This window comes from Candoia aspera, chromosome 3 (assembly GCF_035149785.1).
Source record: "Candoia aspera isolate rCanAsp1 chromosome 3, rCanAsp1.hap2, whole genome shotgun sequence".
NCBI lineage: Eukaryota > Metazoa > Chordata > Lepidosauria > Squamata > Boidae > Candoia > Candoia aspera.
Window position 1 is genome coordinate 150,485,834 of NC_086155.1, and position 12,828 is coordinate 150,498,661.

Sequence of the window (12,828 nt, forward strand, 5' to 3'; positions counted from 1 at the left end):
TTATTCTGCCATTTCTACTCCCCAGTCCTCATTTTCTGAAGTCAACTTATGATCATCTTCACTTCTGCCTACCTTGAAACACTGAAATATGTGCCAATCAGTGCTCTTGTCAGCTGACCTATCAGAGAATATGATCAGTAAATGAGCACCCACTTGCCTCACTCCTTGCCCCACACCTTCATTTTTGTCAATTAAAAAACCTGATAATATGGGGCCCTCAGAGGTCTCATAACTAGGCATAACATACCTAGGCTGCAAGAATTGCAGTAATTCCTGATGGCAGCAAAGTGGTACAGGAAACTCTCTCTTCAATACTATCTAGTGATTGGATTTTTGTAGCCTATATATGCTATACCTACCATGGTGGTGGAGCAGCATAGGAGGATGGAGCAAAAGATAAAAGAGGTATGGCTGCTACACCATCTACTTCTTCAATGCCACCCCCAAGTTAGTTGTTGCCTCACCTGTTTCCTCTTCCTCCTCTCTTCAAGCAGGAAAGGAAAATCATTGCCTTGGTGGCAGTAGGGAAGAAACAGCTATACAGCATGACTTCCTCCACCATTTCTTCTACCCACCTTCAACTTCCACAGCCTGAAAGATGGTTTAGTGCTGAGCACTCTCACTTTGGCAGAGGAACCATTTGAGAGGTTTGTCTAGGTCCCAAAGAGCTGTACTTAAACTAGTATCTCCACCTGCATACAACTCCTCATTGGCTACGTGACATCAGGCTTGATGGTTACAGGGCTTAAAAAGGAGAAGCTGCTTTATTCAAGACTCAGATTAACTTAGTGTTGTAAAAGGTATGTTTACTTTGAAATGATCCTTCACAGATATTGATCTTTGTTCTTCACAAAGGTCATCATGAAATTTCTTCTTCGAAGGAACACCTAAGTCTTGACATTCCTGACATATATCCCAAGACTAGGTCACTGTCAGCACTTTTGGGATCTTGCAAATTATTGAGAGAGGTCTGAGAAAGCCTTGCAGCTTTGCTTAAATGAATTTATGATGACTGAAACAGTTTTGAGATGCAGCTGACAGTTTCTAAGCTTTTAGTGAATAGTATAGTATTACAAAAATACAAACTGCAATCTGAAATCTGAGCAGTGAACGATCTGAGTGGTTTGTTTTACAAAAAGACAAACAAGTGACTCTGGGCAGCAATCAATCATATTAGTTATCCTCGACTTCTCAGTGGCTTTCAGTACCATTCATGATAATATTCTTTTGGACCTTCTGGCAAGATTGGGCCTTGGGGACACTCTTGCAATGGTTCCAGTCCTTCCGGTCAGGACGTGCCCAGAAAGAGGTGCTGGGGTCTACTCTTCAACCCCTAGCTCCTTGATTTTATCCTGTCTCCTGTGCTTCTTAACCTCTACGTGAAACAGTTGCTGGGGGTAATCTAGAGCTCTGGAGTTAGATGGTATCAAGATCCTGATTTTACCTAGTTCTAGGTAAGACTGCTCCTTACAGTCTAACTGCAAGTAAGCAATCAATAGTCTTGCACGTTGTCTCACCTTGAAAAATGTTCAGGCTGCAAATTACAAAGGCTAATTCAAGATATAAGGATCATATGATTTCCAGGTTGAAAAATCGGCACTGGCTAACGACTGTGCTCTGGACACATTTCTATGTGTCCTGGTACTGCCTTTTAAAACATTATATGGCTTAGGGCTTGATTATCTGTAGGACCACCTGTTCTGTTATAAACCTGCCTGGTTGCTCAGATCAGCAGTAGACACTTGGAGATATCACCACTGCCAGAGACTTGTCCATCTGGAAAGTGCTTTCTCCTGGGTAGCTCCCAGGCTGTTGAATGCTATTCCTAGGAGATGTGTATGGTCTCTATTTTCCCAATATTTAAGAAGTTGGTAAAAGCATACCTCTACTGCCAAGCTTTTAATTATTAGTGCTAATTGTTTTTATTTTAATTTTTGACTTTTATCTTTATTTTGGTTATACTGATGTTTGGTATTTTTGTTACTTTTGTGATTATCAAACAGATACAAATGAGGGGTGTAAATCTGGTAAAGAAACAAGCAAACAAATATATTTATGGATTAGTGTGCTGTGCAATTCCAGCCAACCATGGCTTTTTAAAAGAAACTCTAGCTTAGTTTGTTGTAGAAATATGCCATTATTTTTAGGGGACATTTTTGTTATTTCTGTTGATGCAAATAAAATGATCAAAGGATTACAAAGTTTGTGTGTGTGTGTGTGTGTGTGTAAAACACATATAATAATTGGGACAGCTGGGCATATCCCATAGCTTAAGGAAGAGCCACTTCCCACCTGGGGTAAGCCAAGTCTCAACTTAAGAAAGAAACTGCATATGGCAGCAACCCTCCCCTCTGGCCTCCATAACTAAAGCTTTGAGTCAAAGTCCATTCTGGCAACATTGACTATGATGGCATGCCTCTGCTGTTCTTGCATTCTGTATGCCAAGGACCCAGAAGTTGTCTACTTGCCTGGACCTCCAATCTATTGGAGGAGGAGGCATGTCAGGTGGGACCCTTCTCATGAATGGCCATGAAAAGTCCTGGGAAGGACATAGGAACTAAGACAGTGGTCCCAGTTACCTGATGGTTCCTGGCAAAATGGCAAATTCTCTTAATAATAGCTACATCACTGCTCCTAAACCTGCTTTTTATAAGCTCTGAATGTACCATCCTCAGATCAAATAAATGTCATAATCTAGCTCAGCAATATTGAGTCAGCCAACTTAATTAGGGACTTAGGCTGCAATCTCAAGAGGAAAATGCAGATTTTAATAGTATCCGAACATATTTGTGTTGACCATACCTACATAAAATAGAGCAATATGTAAATCATGCCTATTCAAAGATAAAGTATTGTGCAAACTTCCAGTTTTGATGAATTTTCAAATGATAAAAGAATTGGAGGCCAAAGTGGCTGATGCTGAAATTATGCAGACTACATCTGAAATATTTTCAGAAATGAAGGATCAATCATTATTTGTTTGTTTTCTATTTTGTGATCCTGAACTGAGTAGTTACTGTGCTAATAGGAATTTCAAAAATTCTGAAAAGTAGTCAGATTTACAGAATAACAACTATAGCTAATAATAAATATATGCACCATACAGAAAAGATATAACATTATAGCAACATTTTGGCTATTGACGGTTCCAAATTACCTTGTATCAACAAGTGACCAGCTTGGTTCCAGTTAGGAGCAAGTTTGGCTCTAAGAGTATAAGAAAGGCAGATTTGAAAGATAGCTGGGGTAACTCTTTCTGGCATTCCTACCTAATAAACAAACAAACAAAAATGCAGTTTTGCTTTCTCTTTGCAATCATTGCCTCCATATGAAATTGAATATTGTTATTATGGGACACTTTACATTTAATCAAATTATTGGTCCATGTAGCACAGCACAATGTATTCTCCAATGGTTAAGAGTCAAACACAATAATCATGTAACTGATGTTTTCATTACTGCTTTTTGTTTAGTGAGTAACATTTATGGGATGATTCAGCCTGAAAGCGTGCTAGCTGTTCCACTGAGACCATAATTTGCATTCATGGTTAACAAAGGAGGAGTAGGCCACAACTTAAATTAGGGCTGCATTGGGAGCAAAGGCTAAATCCTCTCTTCCACTCCACTGGTGTCAATCAATATTATTCTCTTGTGATAACTGTTATATACTAAGCAAAAATTCATCTAGTCTGACCTTCAAGCAAAGATCATTCCAGTCTTACAGCCTGCTTCACTGATGTTAATATATGGTTTCTTTCTGAAAAGGCGTTTGCAGGTACCCACTGTACAGTAAAGCATATGGCAAGTTACTTATTTAGGTCCAACATAATACTGCTGATGCAATCATGATTGCAAATCATGTGCTGAATGTTACAAGCAGTAGGAATTGTATGACTGTTCTTAAGAATATGTAAAGAAGTATGCAAATACAAACATGAAGTAAGCAAAGGCTCTTGGCTGCCCTGGCAAACCTGTGGTAAGGCACGTAAGCCTTCTACCCAGATTTTAAATAGGCCCAGACCCGTAGGAAAAGTTCTTTTCCTTCCCTAAGAGGACTGTGTAATGTGAGTTGATTTTAAGTGCTGAAGGATGTCTGAAGATGCCAAAAAACTCCAAGAGGATGTCTGAAGGAGAGGTGGTGGTTGAGCAGAGGTCTTTGGCACTGGGGGAGCCAGAAAGACCCAGAGAAGCAGTGGCAGTGTTCAGTGGACCCCAAAGGCAGTGACAGTCCAGACAGCACAACAAACTGACAAGCAGTGCAGGAAAACATTGTCTGGTACTAGAGCAGTAGCAGAAGAAATTATGCTAGTAGCAGCACAAGAAGGCGTAGGGAAAAAATGTGATCAGTAAGAGGGTGGCAAGAAAGACAAGAAGCACTTAGATAGCAGCCTGGTTCGCTAGCAGAAGTTAAAAGTTTCTGAAGATCAGACTCTTTGGCATTTGCCTAAAACTGAAAGTGATTCTTTCTAAGCCCTATTCTCACATAATTCTCTTTATCAAGATTTATTGGAAAGAATGGGATGGGGTTACAACTGAGCTATTTCCCAGGAGTAAAAATAAAAATAGGACATATAGTAAACAAAGCAGAATAAGATAAAGTGTAAGGAATAAAGGGATAAAGAAATTATTATAAATAACAGTCTACAAACAACATTTATTAGAAAACAGATCCACAGATATATGACAGCCATAGCAGAATGGCAGTTAAGCCTATGGTTTTGGGCTTGAAAATGGAGACTCAGGTTCTAGTCCACATTCAACCACAGGAGTTTAGTGGTGGCTTTATGCCAGTCATTCTCTCTCAGACCAACCTCCCTCCCTCACAGAGGGTACTATCTATTTGTGAATTGCCCAGAGTTGCTGAGAGTTGGGCAGTGTACAATTTTAATTAAATAATAATGGCTTCCTAAGTGCCTAAATGATAATAATGAATAACTAAATAAACAAATGAACTACAGTACATCTTGCATATTTTATAAGACATTGTGATAACAAAAGCAAATTTCTTGAAGGGAGATACTGGTCTGCTGTGTGAGTCTATGCCATCCCTGAACCTACAACAGGATGAATTAGAGATGGGCAGGTTAGATTATTCTTCAAAGGGGCATGATTGAACAGAAGCATTTCTCATTGTAATATCTTGCAATATTTTCTTTAATTCAAACTGTCTCCAGTTCAAACTATTTCTCAGCTCTTCCTCATTATATATGATAGACTAGATGTCACATTCCAGGGCTACAGTCATTAAGGAACACTGAAGTTTCTTTCTGTGGATAATTTAGAGAAAGCCATAGTGATAGATTCATTTGTGATGATGATCGAAACTTTTCAAATTTATAACAATGACTGCGTTCTTTAGCTGCTCACTGTCACTGGAAAGACACAGATAGTATCTGATCATCAAGTTATACTGCAGAAGGCCCCACAAAATGTATGCAAACCAGTCTAACCACTTATGTGTCAAGAATAAAGATGCATGAAATGAGAAAAATCATCTGAAATCAACAGAGAACCTGCACAGTATAACTTTCTTTTACTGTTCCACATTTGTTTGCAAAACTACCTATATTTCAGGATGGATAAAAGTAATCAATAATATGTAAAATATTATTATCTGAATATCTGAACAACAACAAAAGAAAATTGTAATGGAAATGCTGCAGAACTAAGGAAAGAAATATAGTGCTGTTATTAATTTTTAATCATGTAAGCTTACCTGTCTACTGAAAAGCCTATTTCTGTCTAGTTTCCCTGAAAACATTTAGTAATCATATTTACTATTCCATATTTCCAGGAACAAAGCAAAGGCTAAGAGATAGAGCGATTTGCCCAGTAAGATCCAGGGATTCCATGATTAGGCAGAACCAAAGGATCCATGAACAAAATAGATATATAACATTAGTAGTATGTCTGATTAAAGGTGCTCTTGTTTACTGCTGTATCCGTACTATGTTACATTACCAGTAGATAAACTGAGGTGTGGTTGAGAAGAAAATCAAAGTCCTCACTCCCTCTGTTCCTGCAACCACAATTAGGAACAGAGTTGTGGTTAATTAACTAGCTAAACATGCAACACTGTTTTCCTCCCACTCCATCTGATTCAGAAGAAGCAGAAAAGAGAAACTCTTAGTAAATAATCTGAACCTCACTACAGTACCTCAGTATATTTTAAAGAGAAATAATTAGCTGTTGCAGGTAGTACATCTAAAAGATTAGTACCAAGTGATCTAACAACTGTTTACACAAAACGGAACCAAAAGCAGAATTAAATATATATCTTATTTGTAAAACAAGTACAGTTGAGTTTTATGTCATCTTTTCCTTCTAAAATCATAGCAAAACAAGTAAAATAACCTTTATTACAGTTTTAGCTAATTATCATCCTCACCTTGAGAAAGGGGCATCTAATTTCTAGCAAGCAGAGGCGGGGGAAGTACACCCCAAAGTGGATGGGACCATGTAAAAGGGGCTAGGGCATTTAAGTTTTAAAAATAAACATATTTTCAAACATGGAGACATACTTAAACACAAAACTTACACATGTACACGTAGATTCAAACACAAATTGACACAGATTTACCCAAACACCAAAACAAACATTTATCAGGAGTCAAAGGACATTCCTCTCAGTGCAAATAACTAGTGAACTACTGAATAGCCTGAGAGGTCACAGGCACTGTCATAGGAGGGCACTGCACTACTCAGCTTATGTTAGAACATGAATCTAGCACTTTTCCAAAAGAGCACTAAACCTCCATTCAGAAATAGCTTAACTGAGAGATCACAGGCATAGAGGGCAGGTGCTGCAACATGCCAGATGCTCCTCACAAGCTCTCTATGTTTGCAAAGTGCCAGACCCATGTTTAAAAAATAGCCTGATTAATTGATCATGGGTGCAGAACGCTTCAGCATCTGCAACATGACAAACAAATCTTTATTATAGTCAAAGACCAGATAAGGGGGTGGGGTATAGTCAGTTGAAGGCATAGAAGGTACATTAAAGTCCTGCAACATGTCACTTGCAGAGCTTGAAAGGCAGCTGAATCCCTCATTCCAGACATTTGCCTACACTTGCCCACCCTGCCCTATCATATATTAAAGACATAATTGTTTTTCCTGCAGGCAGGTAACACTCAGTGGGAGAGAAAATAAAGCCAGTGGAATACACTATATGTTTTTCTAACCTTGTGCTACATTAAAATTATAAAGATGGCACTGTTGGAAGTTCTGGCAAATCCAGCATGCCTCATTTGCACGTGAATTAACACGTAAATTAAGTTGTCCCACAATGCAACTCTGAGGAAGCTGTTTGTTGCCACTCCCACTTCCTCTTTCCCTCTTCCCTCTTCCCCACCGGAAGCAAGCACACGGATGTGTGCGCGTCTCCTCCATTCTGGGCACCATGTGGTGGGCCTGGAATTCCCCTTTCTTCCATGCAGCTCTTGGCAGCTGTAGGGCTGAGAGTTTAGGGCAAACTATGTAATTGGAAAGAAAAGAAGAACAAAGGAACTTCATCTTTTCCACCAAGATGGATGTAGCAGAAGCAACAATAAAGTCAGTAAGAAATTCTTTTTACTTCTTAACCGAATATGTCTGAGCCTGTGATTCTTCATGCTTGGGGGCTGAGTGTGTAAGATCAATAACCTGTGTCTCTCTGATGTGCTCCTTGAAGCTATCTAAGACAATTTTCTTTTTCTGTGCCAGCTTGTCAGCTGTGTTATAAGCTCTGCTCCATTTTTTCTAGCAGGCCACTGAACTGCCTTCAGGCACAACTTGCCGGCCTTGTTATTGATGCAGAATAGAGGTCAACAGTAAGGGCAGTACAATTCATGTTAGGTTACTTTTATGTAAACTCCATGACTAGAGGAATGTTCATTAACAGAGAAAGAATTTTTACAAAGACACCTATTAAGAAGTATAAAACCTAAAACATACAGCATTGCCACAAGATGACTATTATTTGGGGCTCATAGATGAACGTAAAATACCATTTACCAGAAGGCAAACTGATGTTGTCCCCAACTCCCTTTAGACACTCAGGATCCTCTCTACCATCTTAACTTACTGATACAGGTAGTCCTTGCTTAGCAACTACCTCGTTCAGTGATCATTCCAAGTTATGATGGTGCTGAAAAAATGACCAATGCCCGCATTTACGACCTTTGCAGTGTCCCTCAGTCACATGATTGCCATTACAGTCAGTATGCACTGTCCTGTGCCTGACCTGTTGTTTTTCTTTTTTCTTTTCCCTTTGCAGAGCAGAGATATTGGAGAGGAAGGGATTACAAGAAAGTAAGCAGGCACACAATGGGGAATATACATTGATAGGAATGAGGTGGCACCAGCAGCCATGAGTGCACTCGGGGCTGGGAGCTGCAAGCATGCTATGCAAACAGCCCAGTCTGTTCCCCATTGACTTACTTGACTTCCCCGCCCCCCCTGACACTGACTTACTTGACTCCTCCCCATTGACATGAGGGGGAGGAAAAAATGGGTCAGACACAGGAGAGATTGCCTACAGAAATCACTTCTTCCCCCTCCCCTCACAGAGCAGAGAGATTGGAAAGGAAGGAATTACAAGAGAGTAAGCAGGCACACAATACACCAGGCTGTTTGCATAGCCCTGCTCGTGGCTCCCAGTCCCAAGTGCACCCCTTTCGATGTGTATTCCCCATTGTGTGCCTGCTTGCTCTCTTGTAATCCTTTCCTCTCCAATTAATCTAAATTCAAACATAAATTCCTTTCAATGTGTATTCCCCATTGTGTGCCTGCTTACTTTCTTGTAATCTTTCCTTTCCAATTAATGTAAATACAAACATAAATTCCATTCTTCCTAATTATCCCAGCCCCAGGGTGAGCATTGCAAAGGGCCAGAGAGTGGTTAGGAGTCAAACAAAAGCTGAAGGTGTGAACTGATTAGTCTTGTCAGTTTCTGTTATGGAATGTGAGGGTGACCTTGGGGATGCTGCCTAGGGAATGATCAGATAAAAGGAAAGGGAATCTGTGAGAGCGTAACAGTCTAAAGAAGAAACTTAGGAAAGACACGCCCTGAACACTCAAGCAATAAACAGGGAGGGCGGGAGATTGGTACTCTCAGACTTGCAAGATTCTGTTAATGTAGCCTTATAAAAAAGTAGGATTAGTTCAGCTAGTCATGTTTCCTGTCTGGTTTACCTGGAAGCGCTGACAACAACCTTGCAGGTCTGAAAGTACAAATCTCCCAGAGGAATCTCTTCTCTCTGTTCCCCAAGGTCACCCTCATATTCCATCACAGTTTCTAGCCAGCTATCACAGTGCGGGGGGGGGGGGAGCATTCCAAAGGGTGGGGGAGTGGGGAAAAGGAAAGCACACTCACAGTCATTTGATTTCCCACTTAGCAACTGCTTTACTTAATACCACAGCTGCCAGTCCCAGATGTGGCTGCTAAGCGAGGACTACCTACATCTGTTTTCTGAGTACATCTGTTTTTGGGTACTTGGGAAACACTAAGTTGCTGCTCTATTTTTTTTGTACAAAAAATGCATTAAAAACATTCAAAGAATACCTCTGGAATATACATGTACCAATAATATTCTTAGAAATAAAAATCATGTATGCAACTGGCAGTTTTTTTAGCATGCTGGTTTCCCCATCAGTCAATTAAAAAATAACACAATGTTTTGTCTCCAAATTTTATTTGGCAAATTCTTCCTTAAAAATACAGTTAAGAGATTACTATAGAACAGTCAAGTCTTTTTAAAAAATACTTTATAATGAAATTGTTAATAACAACCAGATTTCCTTCTTAGAACAAAATTATATACATATTTTCTACCACAATTACAGGAAAAACATACACATTATTATTTTCTGATTGGTCCATTAGGCCTTGACATCCTGCTCATTAACAATTATTTTTATTTATGAAGCATAACATTTCCACTGAATTGACATATGCCATCAAATTTCCAGTAATTTGGTTAACCATCTATGGACTGCATGGCCTAAGATCTGTATTTTAGTTTATTGTAGATATTCTTGTGCACAGATTAGCTTGACTGCATAGATTAGTAAAAGTTCTCTGCAAAGTTTGACTCAGCTATAGCTGCTCAGCAATATTCTTACAACTTTGTCTCTCTGAAAATATCTAAAATAGCTTACTAGCATGGCTTGAAAAGAAAGGTCCACTTTGATCCTATAGTTCAGGACTGGATAATCCATGGCTGTGGGCCACATGTTGTATCTCTAGCACCCCATTTGCAACCCTCCCCTCTCAGATTTTCAGCAGCACAATTTCAGGCCATTTTTAAGGCCTTGGGAATGGATTTAAGGATGAGAATGGTAGTGTTTGCTTTCCAGAGGCTCCCTACTCCTTTTTATTTTTATGCTTCCCACCACAAGGCATATAGTCTTTGGTCAAGCCCTTTACAGTGACATAATTACATTACCAAATAATCCCTGTGGTCCTCTAGTAGGTTGGGAGACTGACTTGCAGTCCCTGCCCATCAGAGGTTTCCCAGCTGTGCCACTGCCTACATCTACTTTCCATAACCTGGTCAGTCTCCAGATATTTGGGCTTCAGTTCCAACAATTGTTCAGTTAGCACGTCAATTGCTAAGAAATCTGGGAGCTGAAGTTCATATAAAAAGGACTGCCAAGTTTGGGGAAGAATATTTTATAAATAATACTTTGACCAGTACAGTATATGTAAATATGTATATGAATTCTACTGAATTAAATGTCTGCATCATTTCAGTAAAAATGAAATTTAAATATCTAAAACACAGAATAAACAGGCATTCTGATTTTTGCATATTTTAGTCAATAAAATGTAAAGTAATTGGCCAACAGTTTGTAATGATATACAAAGGTAAAATACTCTCAAATTCATAAGGCCATGTTTCTTTTTATAAAACACAGATTTAGAACTAAGTATTCCTGTTTTAATTGGAAATGCTATCTTCTATGACACATCTATATTAGAAAAAGCTAACTTCATCACAAACAACACACATAACTAATATACAGTACACTCTTTGCATGACAAAGACCCTGTAGTGGTTAAGCTAAATTGTATAGGAAAGTTTGGGATGTTTTATATGCATAAATAAACAACCAGAAAAATAATTTTCATCACTTACTGTAGCTCCATGTTTCTCTATATAAACTTGAAATGTTCCTGATTTGTAAAATGGTATCTAAAACAAACAAACAAAAATTACTGTAGTTATTTCCGCTTTGAACATTTTTTTGTCTTCTACCTGTTCAAATAATAAATCCTTTTGAAACATGAACCCTTTGTATATACAGGTGAAAGGTATCTTTGAGAGTACCATTTCTATTGGAGGACAGGTCCTTGACACTTTTTCATTTAGACTTCAGGCTGTTGGAAGAGGCTCATTTAATACCACTGTAACATCTTAAACATTGAAGCCAAATACAAAATCACTGATGGTTTAGTCTGAAAGAGAGAAGAACTTCTATAAAATATGTAAGAAAGCAACAGAGATGAATTAGAGCTTCTGAGATATAGAGTTTGTAATTAAGAAATGTAGCCTTTAAGAAAAGAATAATAAGGATTGTGTAAACAACTTGACTGCTGCGAAGAGGCAAAGCTGTGATAAGATTCAGGGCATATTCACATAGCAGAGATTTCACCTTTTTTCCCACCATCTGTCTGGATAGATAGATAGATAGATAGATAGATAGATAGATAGCAATTAGTCACTCTGCTAATGTACTGTGAGCTACAAGTGCTCCAGACAGCTGCTCCTTGTGAGGAGACTGCAAGATAGTGGTCTCCTGTGGGTTTAGAGCTCTGGAAGATGAGGGAATAGTCATCTTGCTTAAACCACGGTCGGCGCCTTTGAAAGGACAGTAAGTTTGCATACTTCCTTTTCTAAGCACTTCCAAAAATTGCATGTTAACTGCTTTTCAGCAATTAGGAACATCTGGATCAACAAGTTTTATACCACTAGGTGTGTTTCCTTCAATCCTTAGCGAAAGAAAGTTTTAACTGCAAGTTTAAGAACTTAAAAAAAAAATGGGGGTGGGGGGAAAAACAGCAAAAGGGTGATTAAAACTTTGATTTTAGAAAGTTACAAATGGACTAAGGGTCCAGATAAATTTGAAATAAGATTTTGGAATTTATTATAAGGAATCCTTCCCGGGGGAAAATGGTTTTGTTTTGATTTTTTAAAAAAAACATAGTAAGATTTAAAAAATTGGAAACTAGAGGGAACTAAAGATTACAATTAAAGGAGAAGAACGCATAAACTGAACTTACAATTACAGAATGAAGCAAAATTTCCTAACATTGGACATACTGACGGATAATTTTGAAAAATGGACTCAAGAAGTTAATATTAATAGTGCCAATAAAAATCTCTGCCTCTATGGAGAGATTGTGTCTAAAAGATGTTATGGAGGAGGAACTAAACCTGACAAGATCAAGACTGAGTTGAAAATGGATTTACAAATGACAGGCTACAGGAATGATATAGAAAAAGATGTTACACTAGACATACAAAAGAAACCAACTGACGTCTTAAGAATTAAAAGGGATATACAAACAATAAACCAAGAGAATGACCTGGATAATTTTCCTATATTGGATTTACAAAAGACGCTTGTTAAAGTTTTGAAGACTCTCATGAGAAGGGACAAAGGAAAACTGAAAAGAAATAAAGTTCTATGATATTATTTGAATGGACTAAGATTGTTAGAAGTAAAAGAAAGGAATATAAAGTTGGCTTATTTGATCAAGGTTAAAATAGATATGTTGTTATTTCTGGTAACACTTAATGGACTTCTGCATATTTTAGTCAATAAAATGTAAAGTAATTGGCC

The 12,828-nt window shown here is 38.4% G+C and overlaps 1 protein-coding gene across 4 annotated transcripts in view; it reads right to left on the bottom strand.

The window, feature by feature from the left end:
- C3H18orf63 (chromosome 3 C18orf63 homolog) overlaps window positions 1-12,828 on the bottom strand; it is a 47,017-nt gene that overhangs the window by 24,290 nt on the left and 9,899 nt on the right. For 2 of the 4 annotated variants that reach the window (XM_063299038.1, XM_063299040.1), the window contains exons 2-3: window positions 11,121-11,177; window positions 3,158-3,207 (exon numbers count right to left, since the gene is read on the bottom strand). In XM_063299038.1, the coding sequence (XP_063155108.1) occupies window positions 3,158-3,207; window positions 11,121-11,131 (61 nt within the window). In that variant the 5' untranslated portion in view covers window positions 11,132-11,177. Of the gene's footprint in view, window positions 1-3,157; window positions 3,270-11,120; window positions 11,178-12,828 lie in introns of all 4 variants that reach the window. The other 2 variants (XM_063299037.1, XM_063299036.1) reach the window with 1 other exon arrangement.